General features: G+C 45.5%; 1 protein-coding gene across 1 annotated transcript in view; it reads right to left on the bottom strand.

Moving 5' to 3' along the window:
* The window catches only part of LOC309556598 (cathelicidin-6-like), a gene marked incomplete at its 3' end in the record, with an annotated part of 53,686 nt that extends 29,964 nt beyond the window's left edge, over positions 1–23,722 (bottom strand). Inside the window, exons 1-2 of the mRNA XM_082259037.1 lie at positions 23,475–23,722; positions 21,195–21,296 (exon numbers count right to left, since the gene is read on the bottom strand). Coding sequence (XP_082115163.1) covers positions 21,195–21,296; positions 23,475–23,714 — 342 coding nt within the window. The 5' untranslated portion in view covers positions 23,715–23,722. The remainder of the gene's footprint in view (positions 1–21,194; positions 21,297–23,474) is intronic.
* Positions 23,723–24,584: the final 862 nt, after the last annotated feature.

Raw genomic sequence — 24,584 nt, 5'->3', positions numbered from 1 at the left:
ATAGAACATAGGTGTACGCAGGGGCGTGCACCCAAAACACACATGCGTGTGCGGCAGGAGAGCACGCGGCAGTAAGAGGTGGGTGTAGTCCAATTGCACTAAGAGTGGGAGGATCTTAAAAAGGCATTAAATACAAAGAGTGTACTACATAGAGAATGCAGAGTTCAGAAGTGCACTACATTGAAGGGGGCATGCTTCAATGTACGGGGGGATACAGTAACCTAGACTGTAATGTTAATGTTAATAACAGGTCACAGGAAGCACCCTCATGGTTTACAGAAGACAGACTCAGAACTAGACTTGAAAAACTTAACATAAATAAGTCACTGTGACCAGATGGCTTACACCAGAGGGTCCTTAACCACCTCAATACTGGGCACTTAAACCCCCTTCCTTCCCAGACCAATTTTCAGCTTTTAGCGCTGTTGCATTTTGAATGACAATTGCGCGGTCATGCAACACTGTACCTAAACCAAATTTATGTCATTTTTTCCCCACAAATAAAGCTTTCTTTTGGTGGTATTTGATCACCGCCAGGTTTTTTCTTTTTGGTGCACAAATAAAAAAAGACCGAAAAGTTTGAAAAAAAAAAAAAAGTTTTTTTGTTTAGGTTATAAAATGTTGTAAATAGATACGTTTTTTCCTGCACTGATGAGCACTGATGACGCTGCACTGACAGGCACTGATGAGGAGGCACTGATGGGGTGGCAGTGATGGGGTGGCACTGATATGCAGCACTGATGGGCACTGATAGGTAGCACTGATATGCAGCACTGATGGGCACTGATATATGGCACTGATAGATAGTACTGATATGCAGCATTGGTGGGCACTGATAGGCAGCGCTAATGGGCACTGATAGGCAGCACTGATGGGGACTGATCAGCGGCACTGATGGGCACTGATAGGCGGCACTGATGGGCACTGATAGGTGGCACTGATCGGCACTGATGGGGGACACTGATGGGCACTGATAGGCAGCACTGGTGGGCAATAATGGGCACTGGTGGGCGGCACTGATAGATGGCAATAATGGGCACTGGTGGGCAGCACTGATAGATGGCATTGGTGGGCAGCACTGATAGGGGGCACCACTGGCAGGCTCTCTGAGCCCTGTTTGCCATCCCTGGTGGCCATGGTGGGCATCTCTGGTGGTCATGGGTGGGCATCCCTGGTGGCTCTAGTGGCACCCCCTCTCCCCAGGGCTGCACTAGTAATCAATCATCTGATTACCAGCACAGACCCCCCATTGTGATCAGTGAGTAATTAGAAATACTCACTGATCACCCCGGCTGCAGAATCGATCCTCTTCTCTTCTCCTCACTGACAGGATCTGTCAGGAGGAGAAGAGATCGAAGCCGTTACAATGGCTGTATTGACATTACATGACGGCTGTGATTGGACACAGCCGTAATGTGATCAGGAGGGCCAATCACAGGGCCCTCCTGCCGAGTCTTGTTGCTCTGTGTCCTAGGGACACAGGCACATCGAGATCGCGCCGCTGCGCGTGCCCGCAGCGGCGCGATCTCTCTCCTTCTGAAGGACGTTCCGGAACGTCCGATCAGAAGGACGAGACTCCCACCCGGCCGTATATGTACAATGGCCCGGGTGGGAGGTGGTTAAGGAACTCAGCCAGGTGATAGCCAGACCATTGCTGCTAATTTCTATGGACTGAACGGAATGGTACCAGCTGATTGCAGAAACGCCAACGTGGCACCAGTGGCGGCTGGTGCTCAAAATTTCTGGGGGGGCACAAACAGAAAAATGTAATAGGCATTGCTTTGCGGCAAAAAAACAAAAAAAAATGCTGTAAAAAATTGCGTAACTTTGAGGTCACTTTTGTGTGAAAGGGACCTTCAGTAATCAAGGTATAGTGTGCCCCCTTTCAATGCAGAGTGACCACAGCGTGCCCCCTTTCAATGCAGAGTGACCACAGCATGCCCCCTTCAATGCAGAGTGACCACAGCATGCCCCCTTCAATGCAGAGTGACCACAGCGTGCCCCCTTTCAATGCAGAGTGACCACAGCGTGCCCCCTTTCAATGCAGAGTGACCACAGCGTGCCCCCTTTCAATGCAGAGTGACCACAGCGTGCCCCCTTTCAATGCAGAGTGATCACAGCATGCCCCCTTTCAATGCAGAGTGACCACAGTGTGCCGTGCCCCCTTCAATGCAGAGTGACCACAGCGTGCCCCCATCAATGCAGAGTGACCACAGCGTGCCCCCTTTCAATGCAGAGAGACCACAACGTGCCCCCTTTCAATGCAGAGTAACCACAGTGTGCTATGCCCCCTTCAATGCAGAGAGACCAATGCACTTACCTGCATTTGGACCCGCTTACTGATTGGCCAGGAGGAGGATAGGTGTGACAATAGCAAATTTTCATTCGCTATTGTCACACAAATGGGTGGGTTAGGGCGCAGTGCTCTGCGCCCCGGGTCCACCCTTTTCTGAAGCCTATTAGAGCCTCATTGAACTCCATGTGTCCGGTGCCCACATGTAGATTAGGCGGCCTGACGCATGGATGGGGGGGCGGTGCCCCTGCGCCCCCCCCAACGCAGCGGCCGACACAATATTTTAAAAAGGGCCAACCTTTTACTGTACAAACTAAGGTACGTAGGTATGGACCATAGGGTGTGTACCTGGATTGAAAACTGTGTCCAGGGGCAAGTCCAGAGGGTGGTGATAAATGGCGAGTACTCGGAATGATCTGATGTGGAAAGTGGGGTCCCCCAAGGATCTTTCATGGGACCAATCCTGTTTAATTTATTCATAAACGATCTAGAGCAAGGGTGTCAAACTCCATTTCATTAAGGGCCGCATTTGAAAGTATGGTTGCCTTAAAAGGGCGGGTTGTATCTGGGGTGCGATATGTGAAAAGTGCTGGGTTCAAGAGTACATTACATACAGAGTGCAGAACTCAGAATTATACTATGTACAGATTGCAGGGTTCAAAAGTGCTCTACACATAGAGTACAGAGTTCAGGAGTGCGTTGCATACAGAGTTCAGGGGTATACTGTGTACAGAGTGCAGGGGCGCCCTATGCACAGTGTGCAACACCAACCCCCTCCTCGAAGCCTACTTGCATCTTCTCCTTCCTTGCCTGTGTCTAGTATCTCCCTTTGCTGGCAGCTTTGCCTCACCTTGTAGGGAGTGGAAGCGGAGGGTGAAAGTTGGAGGTAGCAGAATGGAGTTTTTCCACTGAAAAACTGGGTGCAAGGGCCACATGACAAGGCCTAGAAGGCCGGATTTGGCCCGCAGGCCTTGTGTTTGACCTATGTGATCTAGAGGATGGGATAAACAGCTCCATCTCAGTATTTGCGGACAATACTAAATTAAGCAGGGAAATAACTTCTACACAGGATGTGGAAATCTTACAAGACGACCTGAAAAAAAAAATGGGGTGAACATCTACATGGCAAATGAGGTTTAATGTTGGAAAATGTAAGCTAATGCATTTGGGTGCCAGAAAGACGAACGCAAGTTACTTGTTAGAGAGAGAACCTTTGGGGGAATCTAAGATAGAAAAGGACCTGGGAGTCCTAGTACACGACAAGCTCAGCAATGACATGCAATGAAAAGCTGCTGCAAGCAAAACCAACAGAACACTGGCATGTATAGAAAAAGGGGATTCACTCCAAAGATAAAACAATAATTCTCCCACTCTACCAGACTGGTCTGGCCGCATCTGGAGTATGCCTTCCAGTTCTGGGCACTGGTCCTCAGGAAGGATGTGCTGGAACCAGAGGCGTACCTAGGATCTCCAGCGCCCTTGTCGAGGAGCTGTATCAGCGCCCCCCCCATTAAAAAAGTAAAAAAATGTAACAAAAAAGTAATGTATAAAAGGGAATTAAAAGTTTCTGAGGTGTCCCTTGTTGGCCCAGTGTAGAGTGGGCAAACATTGTGCCAGGTGTGAACAACAAGAAAGAGAGGGGTGACAGAGAGAGAGAGAGAGAGAGAGAGAGAGAGAGAGAGGGGGGGTTGATAGAGAGAGAGAAAGGAGAAGGGGTTTGACAGAGAGAGAGGGGGAGGGGGTGACAGAGAGAGAGAGAGGGGGGGGGTTGCAGAGAGAGAGAGAGAGGGGTGACAGAGAGAGAGGGGGTGACAGAGAAAGAGAGGGGGTGACAGAGAGAGAGAGGGGATGACAGAGAGAGAGAAAGGGGGGTGGCAGAGAAAGAGGGGGGTGACAGAGAGACAGAGGGGGTGACAGAGAGAGAGGGGGGTGACAGAGAGAGAGGGGGTGACAGAGAGAGAGGGGGGTGACAGAGAAAGAGGGGGTGACAAAGAAAGAGGGGGGTGACAGGGAAAGAGGGGGTGACAGAGAGAGAGAGAGAGAGAGAGAGAGGGTGACAGAGAGAGAGGGGGGTGACAGAGAAAGAGGGGGTGACAAAGAAAAAGGGGGGTGACAGGGAAAGAGGGGGTGACAGAGAGAGAGAGAGAGAGAGGGTGAGAGAGAGAGAGGGGGGTGAGAGAGAGAGAGGGGGTGACAGAGAGAGAGGGGGGTGACAGAGAAAGAGGGAAGTGACAGAGAGAGAGGGGGGTGACAGAGAAAGAGTAGGGTGACAGGGAAAGAGGGGGTGACAGAGAGAGAGAGAGGGGGGGGTGACAGACAAAGAGGGGGTGACAGAGAGAGGGGGGGTGATAGAGAGAGAGGGGGTGACATAGAAAGAAGGGGGTGACAGAGAGAGATAGAGAGAGAGAGGGATGACAGAGAGGGGAGGGTGACAGAGAAAGAGGGGGGTGACAGAGAAAGACGGGGTGACAGAGAGAAAGGGGGGATGACAGAGAGAGGGGGGGTGACAGAGAAAGAGGGGGGTGACAGAGAGAGGGGGTGACAGAGAAAGAGGGGGTGACAGAGAAAGGGGGGGTGAGAGAGAGGGTGGGTGACAGAGAAAGAGGGGGGTGACAGAGAGAGAAAAGGGGGTGACAGAGAAAGAGGGGGGTGACAGAGAGAGAGAGAGGGGGGGTGACAGAGAAAGGGGGGTGACAGAGAAAGTGGGGGTGACAGAGAAAGAGGGGGTGACAGAGAGAGGGGCCTGAACTCCCAGAGGGCTTGATATAGGGCACTGAGGGGGAATCGGTGCAGGGAAAGCGGAACGAGGGAGCTACCTGCCTTGCTGACCCGGAGTGCGAGACCAGAGATGGAAGCGAGGATGGATGCGCAGGAGCTGCTCGTTTTTTGAGAGTAAGAGGGGGAAAAAATTGGTAGAGCCGGAGGAATGCTGGGGCTGCAGCAGTGTGTGTAAGAGCGGAGGAGGGCTGGGGATGCTGTGAAAGGCACTCTCAGTCTCCTGGGCTGCCCGGTCAGCCGCTCTCAAAGTTTCAGACCTGGATGGAGCAGTATGCTGCTTGAGGGCGCCGGGGAGCGCAGGCTGAGCGGAGGGCGCAAAAATCACTAACACTGCCAAATTATTTTTGCGCCCACCTACCCCTCGGCTTGCGCCCCTGGCGGGCACCGGTCTCGCCAACCCCTTGGTACGCCCCTGGCTGGAACTGGAGAGAGTACAGAGAAGGGCAACAAAGCTAATGAAGGGAATAGAAGACTTCAGCTATAAGGAAAGACTACAAGCATTGAACTTATTCTGTCTGGAGAAGAGATGCTTGAGAGGGTATAGGATATCAATGTACAAATAGTGTACTGGTGACCCTAGCATAGGGAAAAAACTTTCCAGGGAAAGGGTATATAAAATGACACGCGGCCATTCACCAAAAGTAGAAGAGAAGTGGTTTAAACTTAAACTGCGTTAAGGGTTCTTTACTGTCAGAGCAGTAAGGATGTGGAATTCTCTTCCACACACAGTAGTATAAGCAGGGAGCATCGATAGTTTCAAAAAACGATTAGATGGGCACCTTAACGACCACAACATACCGGGTTATATGTTATACTATTGGCAACACACACCCTCATCAAAGGTTGAACTGGATGGACTTGTGTCTTTCTTCAACCTCACTAACCATGTACGTAACTATGTAGGAGTGCGTTATGTACAGAGTGCACAGTTCAGAAGTGCGCTACGTACAGGGTGTAGGGTTCAGGAGTTTTCTACATACAGGGTGCAGGGTTCAGGAATTTGCTATGTACAGGGTGCAGAGTTCTGGAATGCACTACATACAGACTTCAGGGTTCAGGAGTGCGCTATGTACAGGTTGCAAGGTTCAGGAGTACGCTACGCACAGAATGGAGGACTCAGGAGTGCACTATGTACAATATAAAGATTTCAGAAGTGAGCTACGTACAGGGTGTAGAGTTCAGGAGTTTGCTACATACAGGGTGCAGGGTTCAGGAATTTGTTATATACAGGGTGCAGAGTTCTGGAGTGTGCTATGTACTGGTTGCAGGGTTCAGTAGTGTTCTACAGAGTGCAGGGTTCAGGAGTGTGTTATGCACGGAGTGCAGAGTTCAGGAGTGCGCTACCTACAGAGTGCGGGGTTCAGGAGTATGCTACATACAGAGAGCAAGGTTCAGGAGTGCGCTAAGTAGAGAGTGAAGGGTTCAGGCGTCCGCTAAGTACAGAGTGCAGGGTTCAGGAGTGCGCTAAGTACAGAGTGCAAGGTTCATGAGTGTGCTAAGTACAGAGTGCAAGGATCAGGAGTGCGCTACATACAGAGTACAAGGTTCAGGAGTTTGCTACATACATAGTGCAGGGTTCAGGAGTGAGCTACATACAGAGTGCAGGGTTCAGGAGTGTGCTAAGTACAGAGTGCAGGATTCAGGAGTGCGCTACGTACAGGGTTTAGGGTTCAGAAGTGCACTATGTAGAGGGTGCTGTGTTTAGGAGTGCACTATCCGCAGGGTTCAGGATTGTGCTACGTACAGGGTGCAAATTTCAGGAGTGGGCTACATACAGACTGCAGGGTTCAGGAGTGCGCTATTTACAGGTTGCAAGGTTCAGGAGTACATTATGTACAGAATGCAGAGTTCAGGAGTATGATCTAGAAATCCCACGAGCAAACAGGTGTTGATATTTTTGCTGCAACACTCCGCTAACTCACACAGTGCAAATAAAACATGCAAAAAAATGTTGCACAAAAATTATGATTATATATACTTCTCAGAGTTCAGGAGTAAGTTACATAAAGAGTGCAGGTTTTAGGAGTACATTACGTACAGAGTGCATGGTTCAGAAATGCACTACATACAAAGTGGAGGTTTCAGGAGTGCGCTACGTACAATATGAAGGGTTCAGAAGTGCGCTACGTACAGGGTGCAGTGTTCAGGAGTGCGCTACCCACAGGGTGCAGGAGTCAGGAGTGTGCTACCTACAGGGTGAAAATTTCAGGAGTGTGCTACATACAGAGTGCAGGGTTCTGGAGTGCGCTATGTACAGGTTGCACGGTTCAGGAGTGCACTACGTACAGGGTGCAGTGTTCAGGAGTGCGCTACGTACAGGGTGCAGGAGTCAGGAGTGCGCTACCTACAGGGTGAAAATTTCAGGAGTGCGCTACCTACAGGGGGAATGCAGGGTTCTGGAGTGTGCTATGTACAGAGTGCAGGGTCCAGGAGTACGTTACATAAAGAGTACAGGTTTTAGGAGTACGTTACGTACACAGTGCATGGTTCATAAATGCACTACATACAGAGTGGAGGTTTCAGGAGTATGCTACGTACAATGTAAAGGGTTTAGAAGTGCGCTATGTACAGAGTGCAGTGTTTAGGAGTTAGTTATGTACAGACTGCAGGGTTCAGGAGTGCATTATGAACAAAGTGCAGGGTTCAGAAATACGTTACGTACAGTGAGCGGGGTTCAGGATTACGTTATGTACAGACTGCAGGGTTCAGGAGTACGTTATGTACAGAGTGCAGGATTTAGGAGTATGTTACATACAGTGTGCGGAGTTCAGGACTACGTTATGTACAGACTGCAGGATTTAGGAGTATGTTATGTACCGAGTGTGGGGTTCAGGAGTAGGGATGATCGAACTTTTGAAAAGTATGGTTCGACCAGAACACCCGAACTTCCCATTGAAATCAATGGGACCCGAACTTCGGTAATCAAAAAACACCATTTTGAAGCCCTAAAACCCAATAAATGCCCCTAAAAAGTGCCTAGGGTTCTGGGTCATGCCCCAGGGACTATTAATCACACAAAAAAGTTCTTAAAAATTGTCATTTTTGATAGAGAGCCAATTATTGAAAAAATTATTGAAAAAAAAAAGATTTAGTGTCTGGGGGGTCTAAAAAGTGTACCTGTGACGTTTCAGCTCTGTAGCATGTCCAGAACCAGAAAAAAAAGTTTGTTTGTATTAGAATTGCAGTAGAGCAGGATAGGGGCGTCGCTATTTTCACACCTGGATTTTTGTTGCAGGCGTTTATAGGGCTTTTTTGTGGACGTGTTTGGAGGCAGGCATGACATCTGAACTTCTGTGTAGGGGTATATATACACACACACATGTATCTATATATACACATACACACATATAGGTGTGAAAGTAGCAGAACCCTATGCCTGCGCTAATGAAATAATTAGCAGGCATAGGACTTCGCTCCTATCACACCTATATGTGTGTACGTGTATAAATACATATAAGTGTGTGTGTATATATACCCCTATACAGAAGTTCAGATGTCATGCCTGCCTCCAAAGACGCCCAAAAAATGCCCAAAAAAATGCCTGCTACAAAAACGCCCAGGTGTGTTGTTGCAGGCGTTTTTTTGGGCATTTTTTGGGTGTCTTTGGAGGCAGGCATGACATCTGAACTTCTGTATAGGGGTATATATACACACACACATATATGTATTTATACACATACACACATATAGGTGTGATAGGAGCGAAGTCCTATGTCTGGTAATAATTTCATTAGCGCAAGCATAGGTTTCGGCTACTTTCACACCTATATGTGTGTATGTGTATATATACACATATGTGTGTGTTTATAGAAGTTCAGATGTCATGCCTGCCTCCAAAGACGTCCACAAAAAAGCCCAATAAAACGCCTGCAACAAAAACGCCCAGGTGTGAAAGTAGCGAAGCCACTATCCTGCTCTACTGCAATTCTAATAGAAACAATCTTTTTTCTATGGTGGTCACCCTGAAATAAAATCAAACAAGTCGCGCTAAGTGACAATGAACTAATAGTAAAAAAGTCCAAGGAGAGACTAATATTGTAAACACCGTATAAATTGAATAAATCAATGTCCCAACATCAGTCCCAATAATGAAATGAACAGTCCAAAATGTGATATAGGACTGTTGACACACAAGGAATCCAATCCCTTTGGTAATACGCTTACCAGATGTGGACTAAATACGTGCAGAGTGATGATATCCAAGGCCAACTTTTTGAAACCGTCTTCTATGACGAAACGTCGTTAGGTCACGGCGTGCTGACGTCATCCCTGGAAACGTTTGAAGTGAGCGGATGGTATTGCCGTCTGGCCGGCGGCTTTACATGCGGTTTTCAAGCTGTTTTATGTGAGTGCAGTTCTTCTTTTATTAATAAATCAGTATACAGTTTGACACTATTGGCGCCCCCTTTTTTTTCCCTATATCTGGGTTGGCTGTTTGGCTCTTATCCGCTGAGATTAACATCTAGCTTCCTGGAAAATAAGAATACTGAATGCTGGTTGCCTTTGCTGCATTTGATGGAACATCTCTGCTTTGATTACCAACATCCTGGGCATTTATTTATCCTGATTTGGTAAGGGGCTCAAGCACTAGAGTGGCGTTTCTTATCCCTGTTTTTGCATATATTTGCTGTAGTCTGGTAAGGGGCTTTTATATTGGTGGCGTCTTATCCACTCACAGTGGTTTTCTCAATACTAATTACCATTGTGCAATAACTTCACAAACTGGTGACGGATACACTAATCATTTGGTGCATTCACAGGGTGTTCAATACACCTATTGTCGCAAGGATAATATGCTATTGCGTTTTATCTTTTTATGATTCAATTCATCCGGGGAGTCCAATCCGGGGTTTTTCTGCAATCAAGTTGTCTCTTGGACTTTATCCTGCACGTATTTAACCCACATCTGTCCGGTAAGGGGCCCTCATATCGGTGGTGGTTCAATCTATCCACGAAGGGCACTCTTTGCCCTGTTGTCTAAATTAAGTGCTGTTTGGTTCTATGCATGTTGCTATCTGGTAAGCAGCCTCACAACTGGTGGCGGATACACGCATTTCTTAATTTTATGCACTTGGGTGCTTAGCATACCTGTATTGAGGATATTATGCTATTGCGTTTTTCTTTTTTTTCTGATTTATATCACCATATCCTGCGAGCTGATTTTGGGTTCACCAATCAAGTTGGCCTTGGATATCATCACTCTGCACGTATTTAGTCCACATCTGGTAAGCGTATTACCAAAGGGATTGGATTCCTTGTGTGTCAACAGTCCTATATCACATTTTGGACTGTTCATTTCATTATTGGGACTGATGTTGGGACATTGATTTATTCAATTTATACGGTGTTTACAATATTAGTCTCTCTTTGGACTTTTTTACTATTAGTTCATTGTCACTTAGCGTGACTTGTTTGATTTTATTTTTAGTATAGGGTGTGGTCACACTTGAAGTCGCTGCTTTATTATTTTTGTTTACCTTTAGCGCGATTATTATTTACCTTTTGGTCACCCTGAAATGGAAGGGTTTGGTCACCCTGGCATAGCAGTCAGAGTCAGTTAACCCTACACTACACTACGGTCCCCTGACACTTAACACTTTCCCTACAGAAACTAGATTATTAAATCTAACTATAGTGGAAAATAGTACCCTAACTACACTAGATATCCCTTTCCTCACACTAATAATTGCTAAATGACACTTTGAAGCAGGAGTAACAGAACTGCTTCCACTCTCTTCCACAGCCCTGTATTACAATGCTAGCGATTTGGCGGGGCTATGTTATATACTGGGGGGCATATTCACTACTGATTGGTCTCTGGACCCCCTGGTCACTCCAATCACATTCCTAGCATCCTCCTGCCCCCTCAATTGGCTTTTACTGATGGTTCTGGTCCAATCACAGGCTTTTAAAGCCCAGTTCCTGTCCCATTGCATTTTGGTCGGTTCTGGTTGCCGAATTCCGAAATTTTTCAGCAAAAAGTTTGAAATTCACCCGAATTTCGAACAGTCAATGTTCGGGTCGAACCGATGGAAATAGCCACATAGGATAGACTTAAATCGCTGAATCCCCATTAGATTAGATAGTAGGTACAATGCCCGGCGGGTGTGGAGATGCGATTCGGTGTACATCTTGTAATATGTATGCGTTCCTCAGACATGTGATCGAGGGCGAATACAAATGCGCAAAATGTAAGCACGTTGCTTCCCTGGAAGCTCAGGTCCTGAATCTAGGGAAGCAGCTGGCAACACTGAGACGAATGTCCATACCGGAGGAGAGCCAGGATCGTACCAGTCAGGTGCAGACAGGGGCCTGCACAGAGGTGGGCGGAGTATTGAAGGTGCAGGCATCAGAGCAGAGTAGAGGGGTGACAGTTAGGAGGGGTAGAAGGGGACAAGGCAAGGAGGCTGATCCTGGGCTGGAGCACCCCAATAGATACGCCCCGTTGTGTGATGTTGGGGAAACCAGTCAGGGACCAGCATTGCTGGAGCAGAGCGACGCCCCTAGCTGCCAGGGGAAGAGCTCCTCCAGTGAGGCTGGGAGAAAGGGAAAGGAAAGACAGGTGCTGGTGGTAGGGGGCTCAATTATTAGAAGGACAGATAGTGTAATCTGTGACAAAGACCGTGTGCGCCGAACAGTCTGTTGTTTGCCGGGCGCTCGGGTTCGCACATCGCGGATCGGGTGAACAGATTATTGGGTGGGGCTGGGGAAGACCCAGCTGTCATGGTACACGTGGGTACCAATGACATAGGCAGAGGAAGACGGAGAGTCCTAAACGATTTCAGGGACTTAGGCGCTAAGTTGAGGACTAGGACCTCCAAGGTAGTATTTTCCGAAATACTACCTGTACCTCGAGCCACACCAGAGAGGCAGCGGGAGATTAGGGAAGTTAACGAGTGGCTGAGGAGCTGGTGTAGTAAGGAGGGTTTTGGGTTCCTGGAGAACTGGGCCGACTTCTCAGTCGGTCACCGGCTCTTTGGTAGGGACGGATTGCACCTAAATGGGGTGGGTGCAGCCGTACTGGGTGAGAGGATGGCCAAAAAGTTAGAGGGGCTTTTAAACTAGGGAATGGGGGGAGGGTACAGATGTAGAATTAGCCAGTGGAAAGCAAGTTTCAGAGGGCAGAAATGGGGGCATTAGCGGTAGGGTGTTCGGAGCTCCTATACCCAGGGTGGGTACGGGGAAAAATCAAGAGAGCAGCCTAAAAACATCAAATGAGGATAAATGTAACCGATCAAAATTACGAGGCTTGTATACCAATGCCAGAAGCCTGGCCAACAAGATGGGAGAGCTGGAGCTGCTGATGTTTGAGGAGTACTTAGATTTTGTGGGGATAACTGAGACTTGGTTTGACAGCTCTCATGACTGGATGGCGACCATTCAGGGGTATTCCCTTTATCGCAGAGATAGAGAGGGTAAAAAAGGGGGAGGGGTATGTTTGTATATTAAGAACAGTATACAGGTAAATATGAGGGATGATATTAATAATGGAGCTATGGACGAGGCAGAATCCCTATGGGTAGAGCTTCAAAGGAAAGGCACGGTGGGGAAGGTAATATTGGGCGTATGCTATAGGCCCCCCAACCAGAGGGAGGAGGGTGAGGCGGACCTCATGTTACAGATAGGATTGGCAGCAAGGATGGGAAATGTCATTATAATGGGGGACTTTAATTATCCTGATATAGACTGGGCAGAAGGAACCGCGCATTCAGCCAAGGCTCGGCAGTTCCTAAATGTTTTGCAGGACAATTTCATGGGTCAGATGGTGAATGCACCGACAAGAAACAATGCGGTACTTGACCTACTGATTACCAACAATACAGACCTGCTCACGGATATAGAAATACGGGACAACTTAGGGAACAGTGACCATAGGTCAATTGGTTTCAGTATTAATTACAGTAATAGGAAACACAAGGGTAATATAAGGACACTGAATTTCAAAAGAGCCAATTTCCCTAAACTGCGCTCGCTGCTAGAAAATATCAAATGGGATAGAACCCTGGGAACAAAGAACACAGAGGAAAAATGGGAGTGCTTCAAGAGCATACTTAACAAGGGGGTGGGCCAGTGCATTCCACAGGGAAATAAATTTAAAAGAGCAAAACTAAACCCTGGGTGGTTAAACTCCAACATAAAAATGTATATTAGAGCTAAAGAAAAGGCCTTCAAAAAATACAAGACTGAGGGGTCATTGGCAGCATTTAAGCACTACAAAGAGTGTAATAAGAAATGTAAAGACGAAATCAGGGCGGCTAAAATAGAACACGAGAGACATATAGCGGAGGAGAGTAAAAAGAACCCCAAGAAGTTCTTTAAGTATATAAACAGTAGGAAAGCAAGGCCAGAGCACATTGGCCCCATAAAAGATGATAAAGGAAAAATGGCCACTGAGGACAGAGAAAAGGCGGAAGTGTTAAATAATTTCTTTTCTTCAGTCTTCACAAAGGAATCGGGGGGCTACATGAACCCCGCTTGTAAGGCCGAACTAAATAATACACCTCAGGAAGTGCCGCCATGGCTAACAGAGGATAGACTTAGAGCTAAACTAGAGAAACTTAACATAAATAAATCCCCGGGACCGGATGGCTTGCACCCAAGGGTTCTTAATGAGCTCAGCCAGGTGATTGCCAGACCATTATTCTTGATCTTTAAGGATAGTTTACAGACGGGTATGGTGCCAGCTGATTGGAAAAAAGCCAATGTGGTACCAATATTTAAAAAGGGGCCGAGATATATCCCGGGTAACTATAGGCCGGTCAGCCTAACATCAGTAGTCTGCAAAATTTTGGAGGGGATGATAAGGGACCACATACAAGACTTTAGTAATGAAAACGGTATTATAAGTAGTAATCAGCATGGATTCATGAAAAATCGTTCGTGCCAAACCAATCTATTAACCTTCTACGATGAAGTGAGCTGCCACTTAGATAAATGTAAGCCTGTGGATGTGGTGTATCTGGACTTTGCAAAGGCCTTTGACACCGTTCCCCACAAACGCTTACTGTACAAACTAAGGAAGGTAGGTATGGACCATAAGGTGAGTACCTGGATAGAGAACTGGCTCCAGGGGAGAGTACAGAGGGTGGTGATTAATGTGGAGTACTCGGATTGGGCGGGTGTGGAAAGTGGGGTCCCCCAGGGTTCTGTCCTGGGACCAATCCTGTTTAATTTATTCATAAATGATCTAGAGGAGGGGATATCTAGTACAATCTCAGTATTTGCAGATGATACTAAATTAGGCAAGCCAATATCTTCTATGCAGGATGTGGAAATCTTGCAAGCAGACCTGAACAAAATAACAGGGTGGGCAACTACAAGGCAGATGAGATTTAATGTAGAAAAATGTAAAGTAATGCACTTGGGGGCCAGAAACCAGAAAGCAAGCTACTCACTAGGGGGGAACCTCTGGGTGAGTCTAGGATGGAAAGGGACCTGGGGGTACTGGTAGACAACAGGCTTGGCAGTGGCATGCAATGCCAAGCCGCCGCAAGCAAAGCCAACAGAATACTGGGTTGTATAAAAAAGGGGATTCACTCCAGAAATAAAGAGATTATTCTTCCACTCTACAAGACTCTGGTCCGGCTACATCTGGAGTATGCTGTCCAGTTCTGGGCACCTGTCCTCAGGAAGGATGTGCTGGAACTGGAGAAAGTCCAGAGAAGGGCAACAAAAATAATTAGGGGAATGGAGGACATCAGCTATGAGGAAAGACTACAAGCACTGAACTTATTCTCTCTGGAGAAGAGACGATTGAGGGGGGATATGATATCAATGTACAAATACTGTACTGGCGACCCTAGCATAAGGAACAAACTATTCAGAGAAAGGAGATACAATAAGACACGTGGCCACTCACTAAAACTAGAGGAAAGGCGGTTTAACCTTAAAGTGCGTAAGGGGTTCTTCACTGTAAGAGCGGTAAGGATGTGGAATTCTCTTCCACAAGCAGTCGTATCAGCGGGGAGCATTGATAGTTTCAAAAAACTATTGGATGGACACCTTAAAGACCACAACATACAGGGGGTATACAATGTACAACATACAGGGGTATACAATGTACGGTTAAAAGAAAACACACACACACATCATAGGTTGAACTGGATGGACTTGTGTCTTTTTTCAACCTCACTAACTATGTAACTATGCAACTATGATGGTCGACCCGAACCGTTCGATCATCCCTATTCAGGAGTACTTAATGTACAGACTGCAGGGTTCAGTAGTACATTATGTACAGACTGCAGGGTTCAGGAGTACCTTATGTACAGACTGCAGGGTTCAGTAGTACATTATGTACAGACTGCAGGGTTTAGGAGTACATTATGTACAGACTGCAGGGTTCAGGAGTACGTTACGTACCGAGTGCAGGCTTTAGGGGAATGTTACCTAAAGTGTGTGGGGTTCAGGAGTAGGCTAGGTACAGAGGGCTCATCACCATCCAGTGTAAAGCCTCTTCCCCTGCTATCACTATACCCCCCCCATTTCCCCCGGATATACAAATGCCACTATAATTTTTCTTATTTTCCCCCCATCCCAACACAGATCTCAGTTACAGCACAGCTCCATGCGGGGCGGGATATGTTCTTCCTCCCAGGCTCCCCTGCCTGGTCTTTCATAAGACAGGTTAGAGCTGAGGTGGAAGTTTCCTCGGCTGTCGGCTCTATTACACAGGCTGCAGAAAGAGATTCTGCGGGTGGCAGAAATTTGCTGCATGGCAATGGATGCCCAGCACTAGTGATTCCATTGGCGCCCCCACCCCCCACCATTCCTGTATATTACAGTAGTTGTGCCCAGGGATTGCAGGGGGGTTCAGTGCAGCCACTCAGAGAGGAGCTGTCACTTCTAAATACATGTGGCAGGCTTCTGTGTTTAGAAGTGAAGATAGTGAGCGGCAAGCACAGCACCGGATGATTAGGATGTGCCCAGGCACATCCAGCACACCCCATGTGCACGTCTATGGGATAGAATAAGATATCTGATGGAAAAGAAAAGTATAGAATAGGATATAGAAAATACAAAGATATTGGAAAGATAGTATAGGAAGGATAAGATATCAGACAGGATATAGGATAGTATAGGAAGGGTCTGATAGGATATAGGATATAAAATAGGAAAGGATAGAGTAGGATATGATATAGGATAGTATAGGAAGGGTCTGATAGGATATAGAATAGGATAGGATATGGTATAGGTTAGTATAGCTAAAATAGGGTCTAGGTTAGGGAAAGATATAGGATAGTATAGGATTGGATAAGATACAGTATGAAAAGGATAGTATATAATATAGTATAGTAAAGATAGGATAGTAGGGATAGGTTAGGATAAGATGCATAATATTATAGGAAGAATAGGATATAGGTTAGGATGAGATATTGGAAGGATAAGATATCAGATAGGATAGTATTGGATGGGATAAGATATAGGAAGGGTCTAATATGATATAGGATGATATAAGAAGGCTAGAATAAGATGTAGGATAGTATAGGAAGGATAAGATATCAGACAGGATATAGGATAGTATAGGGAAGGTCTGATAGGATATAGAATAGTATAGGATAGGATATGATATAGGATAGTATAGGATAGGATATGATATAGTATAATATAGGATATGATATAGGATATTATAGGAAGAATAGGGTATAGGTTAGGAAAAGAAATAGGATAGTATAGGATTGGATACCAGTATATAAAGGATCGTATATAATATAGTATAGTAAGGATAGGATAGTGTGGATAGGTTAGGATAAGATATAGGATAGTATAGGAAGGGTCTGATGTGATATAAAATAGTATAGTATAGGATATGATATAGGATAGTATAGGAAGAATAGGGTCTATGTTAGGAAAATATATAGGATAGTATAGTATTGGATATCAGTATATGAAGAATAGTATATGATATAATATAGCATAGTAAGGATAGGATAGTAGGGATAGGTTAGGATAAGATATAGGATAGTATAGGAAGGGTCTGATAGGATGTAGAATAGTATAGGATAGGATAAGATATAGGATAGTATAGGAAGGGTCTGATGTGATATAGAATAGTATAGTATAGGATATGATATAGGATATTATAGGAAGAATACGGTCTAGGTTAGGAAAGATATAGGATAGTATAGTATTGGATACCAGTATATGAAGAATAGTATATGATATAATATAGTATAGTAAGGACAGGATAGTAGGGATAGGTTAGGATAAGATATAGGATAGTATAGGAAGGGTCTGATCGGATATAGAATAGTATAGGATAGAATAGTATAGGAAAGAAAGTATTCATACAATGTTTTATTGCTCACAGTCTGGATTTCATACATTGGTGGATAATGAGTGACATAAAGAAATGAGACGATCGTCCCTTCATGTTTGGAGACAATGGTGTGTATTGGTCCGGCAATGAGAACCAAAATATTCCCAACACCCCCCCCCCCCCCCCCATACATTATAACCCGGATCTGGCGCATCAATGACAATTCCGAGACTCACAGCCTTTTCATTCTTTATTTTACTCCTTTATGTGACATTTTATAGAGAACGTTCCATAGAATCCATTTCTCTTCTCTTCTCTGAAGGACCGCCTGCTATTTTCTGTCTGTTTGAGGTCGAATAAGGGGGGTGTTATAGCCTGGAGGGCGTGGTATGCCGGGGGGTCTCCTTCTTGAAATCTAAAGGAAAAAGTGAGATTTCCCAATAATTACATTAGAAGTCTGATTTACATTCAGGGGGAGGGGCCCAGAAATGTCACCACCCTGCCGAAGGACTGCTGAGACAAAACCAACCACACTGAGGAGACAGGAAAACAACCGTGCACTTACTGTACAGACATTCTATGCAGTAAAGACCAACCTGTATGTAATGATTTGTACTGCAGAGGAACAGTAAAGTGCAATCACTGTGCAGCACTACAATGCAGGAAGCAGAGGCTCCTCCCATATACACAATTCATTACCACCCATACATAGAGGTCAGAGTATTTCAGGAGAGGAGAGTTATAGAGGAAGGAGCAGAGTCCTCCAGCAGAGCAGAGTATTTCAGGAGAGGAGAGTTATAGAGGAAGGAGCAGAGTCCTCCAGCAGAGCAGAGTATTTCAGGAGAGGGGAGTTATAGAGGAAGGAACAGAGTCCTCCAGCAGAGCAGAGTATTTCAGGAGAGGAGAGTTATAGAGGAAGGAACAGAGTCCTCCAGCAGAGCAGAGTATTTCAGGAGAGGAGAGTTATAGAGGAAGGAGCAGAGTCCTCCAGCAGAGCAGAGTATTTCAGGAGAGGAGAGTTATAGAGAAAGGAGCAGAGTCCTCCAGCAGTGCAGAGTATTTCAGGAGAGGAGAGTTATAGAGGAAGGAGCAGAGTCCTCCAGCAGTGCAGAGTATTTCAGGAGAGGAGAGTTATAGAGGAAGGAGCAGAGTATTTCAGGAGAAGAGAGTTATAGAGGAAGGAGCAGAGTCCTCCAGCAGAGTATTACAGGAGAGGACAGTTATAGCGGAAGGAGCAGAGTCCTCTAGCAGTGCAGAGTATTTCAGGAGAGGAGAGTTATAGAGGAAGGAGCAGAGTCCTCCAGCAGAGCAGAGTATTTCAGGAGAGGAGAGTTATAGGGGAAGGAGCAGAGTCCTCCAGCAGTGCAGAGTATTTCAGGAGAGGAGAGTTATAGAGGAAGGAGCAGAGTCCTCCAGCAGTGCAGAGTATTTCCGGAGAGGAGAGTTATAGAGGAAGGAGCAGAGTCCTCCAGCAGAGCAGAGTATTTCAGGAGAGGAGAGTTATAGGGCAAGGAGCAGAGTCCTCCAGCAGTGCAGAGTATTTCAGGAGAGGAGAGTTATAGAGGAAGGAGCAGAGTCCTCCAGCAGAGCAGAGTATTTCAGGAGAGGAGAGTTATAGAGGAAGGAGCAGAGTCCTCCAGCAGAGCAGAGTATTTCAGGAGAGGAGAGTTATAGAGGAAGGAACAGAGTCCTCTGCAGAGCAGAGTATTTCAGGAGAGGAGAGTTAGAGAGGAAGGAGCAGAGTCCTCCAGCAGTGCAGAGTATTTCAGGAGAGGAGAGTTATAGAGGAAGGAGCAGAGTCCTCCAGCAGGGGGTGAGGATGGATTTTGTGTCGGTCTCTTACCTTGGTTATGATGTCACACTGCAGTTTCTCTTTGCCGGGTGCAGTCAGGTTCAGATCACAGATTTTGACTTCCTGCGTATTCAGATAAAATAAGAGCTGAATGTCTCTCACCTATACCAATGCACTGATCTCCTAAAACCGACACTCCGAATAATCTGCTGTCTGTGCCCGCCCCTCTCTGAGGTCATTGGATGTTAATGGGGGGTACAACTGTGCTACATTAGGACTGATCATGTGATCAAAGCAGGCCGACCCTCATACTCAGCACTCAGCTGGAAGAAATGACTGTATTGGACTTGTAGGCAGGTGCAGTTTCCTTTCTCCACTGCAGGAGGCAGTCTTCTGCCCCTCTCAACAGGCGTTTTCCGTTCTTCTGAATCCTATTCCCTACACACTGTCAGACCTGTGAGTGTTCCCAGCTGGGCTGCCTTCCCACCGGGTTATTTGTGAACTTTCTGTGCATTATTTCAATACAAGTCCTTTCCTCGCACTTGGACTACGCTGCGCCCCACCTACAGACTCACACAATATCTCCAGGACAAAAGCAGGGAAGAATCAGAACACAAGTTATCAGAAATCGATAAAAGTAGAATTTACGGTTTAATTTCACTTTAAATAATTGTGTTGGTCCAAACTATCTATACACTGGAAGCCAAATATCGCCAAAGGTACTGGCGACTTCTGTAGACAAAATACGGGAAAACCTAATTTTATTCTACTCTGATCAATGTTGACTTCCTGCTGACCATGTAACGCATATATGAAACGGCAGGATGGATGGTCCTTAACCACTTGCCGAGCGCCGCACGACTATTTACTGCGGCAGTCAGCCCCGTACAGGCAAAGCGACATAGGACTACGTCGCTCGCCTGCGAGCCTCTAGGGGGCGAGCACGCGCCGCCGGAGGCGCACTCCATCCCCTGCTCGTTCACGGCCATCCCCGCGCGAGTGACCATTGGCTCCGATGTCCGCCGGTCACTCGCGATCTCCCGCTCGAGAGGGAGAAAGGCAGGCGGCGGATGTAAACAAAGCCGTCTGTCATTCTCCCTGGTGTAACTGCAGAGATCATACGATCCTGCTATGTAGGATCGTATGTCTCTGTGGTTACATCACAAGCCACGCCCCTTTACAGTTAGAATCACGCCCCTAGGGACACACCTAACCCCTTGATCACTAATAAAGTTAACCCCTTCCCTGCCAGTGTCATTATTACAGTAACAGAGCATATTTATAGCACTGATTACTGTAGTAATGTCACTGGTCCCCCCAAAAGTGTCAAAAATGTCAGTCAGGGGTCCGATCTGTCCGCCGCAATGTCGCAGTCCTGCAAAAAAAAAAAAAAAAATCGCTGATTGCCGCCATTACGCGTTAAAAAAAAAAACAATAAAAATGACATAAATCTTTCCGGTAGTTAGTAAACGCAATAACTTTTGCGCAAACCAATCAAAATAAGCTTATTGCGATTTTTTTTACCAAACATATGTAGCAGAAAACAAATTGGCCTAAAATGTTAAAAAATTTTGATTTTTAAATTTTTTTTGGGGGAATTTCATATAAAAAAATTTGAAAAATATTGTTATTTTTTCAGAATTGTCGCTCTTTTTTTGTTTATAGCGCAAAAAGTAAAAATCGCACAGGTGATCAAATACCACCAAAAGAAAGCTCTATTTGTGGGAAAAAAGGACGTCAATTTAATTTGGGTACAGCGCCGCACGACTGCGCCATTGTCTGTTAAAGTCACGCAGTGCCGAATCGCAAAATAGGCCCTGGTATTTGAGCAGGAAAATCATCCGGGGCTTAAGTGATTAATGCTGCCTACATGTTTCACATACAGTATGTGCTCCCAGCACAGTGATGGAGCTGTCACACACATCAGATCAGAGATACAAAGTGATATTATTGTTACATTGTATTACTCTGTATCATTCATCATCAGAGGAGTGACCTTTCATCTGCATGTGGCTCTCGGTTATAAACAAAGACTTCACATTTCTCATGAAATACTCTCAGATAAAACTCACCCCATCCGGATTAAATTCACACTGCGCTGCGTCACCTCCCTCCGACTTCAGACACCTCGTCTCCATTATTCCAAATCTCAGGATTTCATCCTCTGTTTCCTCCTGGAAGAAGATGGAAAGATACAAATAGACTTTTCAGAGTTTTTGTCACCCCCTAAGTTACATAGTTACATAGTTACATAGTTACATAGTTAGTCAGGTTGAAAAAAGACCCAAGTCCATCCGGTTCAACCAAAAAAACATTATTGAAAACCCAACCATACAATCCCATATACACAATCCTATACCCGCTGTTGAGTGTAAGTGTTCCAGGAATATTGATTTGAATGAAAATTGGCATTTTTTTAAATTTTTAATATCAATCAAAAAGAAAAATAAGTCTTTAGATGTGATTTGTAATGTAAATGTAACTATTCCTGATTATTCGGGTGACATTAAAAGGGACCTGTCATTAATCAGTCATCACATCTCCCTCATTACCAAATCATATTATTATTTATTATCAATAATAAATGTCTTCCAGCCCGGGCAGTCTTTATGAAATGATGTACAGTTAGAGAAATGGTTCTGTATTTAGGATTTATCTGGTCTAAAAACCAGAGGCTCTGGATGGACTGTTGGATAAATTATTCTATATTTAGGGGGGATCTGGTCCATAAACCAGAGGTTCTGGATGGACAGTTGGATAAATGGTTCTATTTTTAGGATGTATCCGGTCTATAAACCAGAGGCTCTGGATGGACAGTTGGATAAATTATTCTATATTTAGGGGGGATCTGGTCCATAAACCAGAGGCTCTGGATGGACAGTTGGATAAATGGTTCTATATTTAGTATGTATCCGGTCTATAAACCAGAGGCTCTGGATGGACAGTTGGATAAATGGCTTTATATATTTAGTATGTATCCGGTCTATAAACCAGAGGCTCTGGATGGACAGTTGGATAAATGGCTTTATATATTTAGTATGTATCCAGTATATAAACCAGAGGCTCTGGATGGACAGTTGGATAAATGGCTTTATATATTTAGTATGTATCCGGTCTATAAACCAGAGGCTCTGGATGGACAGTTAGATAAATGGCTCTATATTTAGGATGTATCTGGTCTACAAACCAGAGGCTCTGAATGCATAGTTGGATAAATGGTTCTACTTTTTCTGAACATTTTTAAGAAATTGACATATAATTTTTTTTTTTAACAGAAACATTTTTATTAATTGCAAAGAAAGGGACATACAAAACATAGTACATCCAAAACAGAACATAACAAACCATGGGGTCATCAGAACAGCGTAGGCACAAACTAACAGTCTTCAAGTATTCTTATAGGAACAGCATAATAGTAACATAAACAATCATTGTGATAGCATAGGCCATGCTACAAAAGGGGGGGGGGGTGGAGTGGTGCAGACCAAAGCATCACCAAGGAAACAAAAGTCACATAAAGGATCTGCTGCCTCAGATATAGAGGAAAGCAACTGGACAGGCCAAGTAGTTGACCACAGAAGGGGGGGGGGGGGGCAAGGGATAGATACAGACCAGGAAAAAATACAGCATTAGCTACAGGTAATGGGGTCAATGAGCCACCCAGGGCTCCCAGATCTTTTCAAATTATTTGGGACATTTTCTGGACATGTACGTGAGTTTGTAGAGGGGCAGGACTGAGTCAATCATCTTCTTCCATTGGGACAAACTAGGCGGGTCAGCTTTCTTCCAATGGGTAAGTATGGTCTTCCTGGCGTAGAAGGCAGAGTAAAAAAGCAGTTTAGTATGTCTACCCACAGGAATTGCCTCATCGATACCCAGAAGAAGAACCTTAGGATCTAGCGGGACATCTAGGTTTGTAATAGAGGAAAGCTCTCCTGCAACTGCCCTCCAGAAATCCTGGATCAGAGGGCACGGCCACACTACATGCATGAAGGAGCCTAGAGCAGTCTGGCACCTGGAGCACCTGTCAGACCTAGTGGGATATATTCGGGCCAGTTTTTGCGGGGTGTAGTACACTCTGTGGAGGAACCTGGAGTTGGGTATAGCGGTCTCTAGCCGATACAACCAGCGGAATATAATTCTGCAGGCCCTCATCCCATTCCTCCGTCATTAGAGAAGGTATATCCTCCTGCCAATCGCTGAGGAGTCGGGTCTAGCCAAATTGACATATTATTACATTTATAGTCACATTGAAAAATCCTTGAAAGAATACAAATGCCCTTGAAGCTCTTCATCCAATGTATTGCCCTTGAAGTCCCCATCCCTCCCCCATATATTGCCCTGTACTCCACCTGCACAGGTATGGCTGGAAGGTCCTCCAGGGGTTTATAGAAATAGAGGACATCCTCCCTCTGGTTGTAGAGATCCAGGGCCTCTTTGATCCGTTCTTCCTGATCTGGAGACTGAGAGTGAGCCACCTCCAATGTGACTGCACAGAGCCATAGCACACACTGCCAGATCTTCATCTTGTGTCTTCTGTAATGGTGATTTATGTGTCTGATTCCACCGCTATTTATCGTCCCCACCTCCATCTTCCTCTTTTTTTTTTTATTACAAGTCTTGTGAAATCTGTTTATACGTTTATTGCTCCATTTGAAACATGACAAACATCTTTCATAACATGTTGTTTCCAAAAAAAAACAAAACAAAAAAAAACCCATACTGCCAAAAATTTAAGGTGGCATTCAGACCAGGCTACAAAATGGTCCTTATCACACTGTGACTTTCTAAAAAGGGGTTTTAGGAGGGATTTCCTCTCACTTCCTTTTTGTGGCTATAGGATAGACATTATGACATAGATTTTTATTTTTTTATTGCCTACTCTATCCAAAATAAATTTTTTGGGCTTTTTTTAATCAACTTCTGTCACAAGCAGTGATTGTGCTGCTTCCAGTGGATAAAAGGTCCACAATATCTACTCAAAACTCTTGAGGTCCCAAGGGGCGATGTTCCCTCTGTGTTGTTCTCCAGTTCACTAGGTACAGACCTAGGCCAGCTACCTGGGGTCCAGTTCCCACAATGTTGTCTGTACCCACTTGGTGCATGCATCAGACCCCCAGAAAAAGGGGGGGGCTGCCCTTCTGGCAGTAGGAATTTTTGCCTATGGCAGTGGCCTTGCTTTGACCAGGAGTTCCTGGTTATAGTAGATGTAAAGGATGCTGCATTCATTTTTCAATTTTTACCTCCTCACCTAAACTGCTTCGTGATGGAGGACTGGCATTTTTAGCGCAAGGCCCTGCCATTAGGGCTGCCCACAGCCCAACTATTCTGGGGTACCTGGATGATCTGTTGCTCAGGGAGCAGCTTGTTCAGCGTAAGCAGCAATGCGTTTCTCTCGTAGTACACTGTCAGGAGAGTTTGGGTGAATTGCCTCCAGAAATCAGTATTGGTGGCAGCTGAGC

The sequence above is a fragment of the Pelophylax lessonae genome, assembly GCF_965119305.1.
Source record: "Pelophylax lessonae genome assembly, chromosome: 5".
In the NCBI taxonomy this organism is placed as follows: domain Eukaryota; kingdom Metazoa; phylum Chordata; class Amphibia; order Anura; family Ranidae; genus Pelophylax; species Pelophylax lessonae.
The sequence above is the reverse complement of the archived record's forward strand: the minus strand, read 5'-3'. Positions and strand labels throughout refer to the sequence as shown.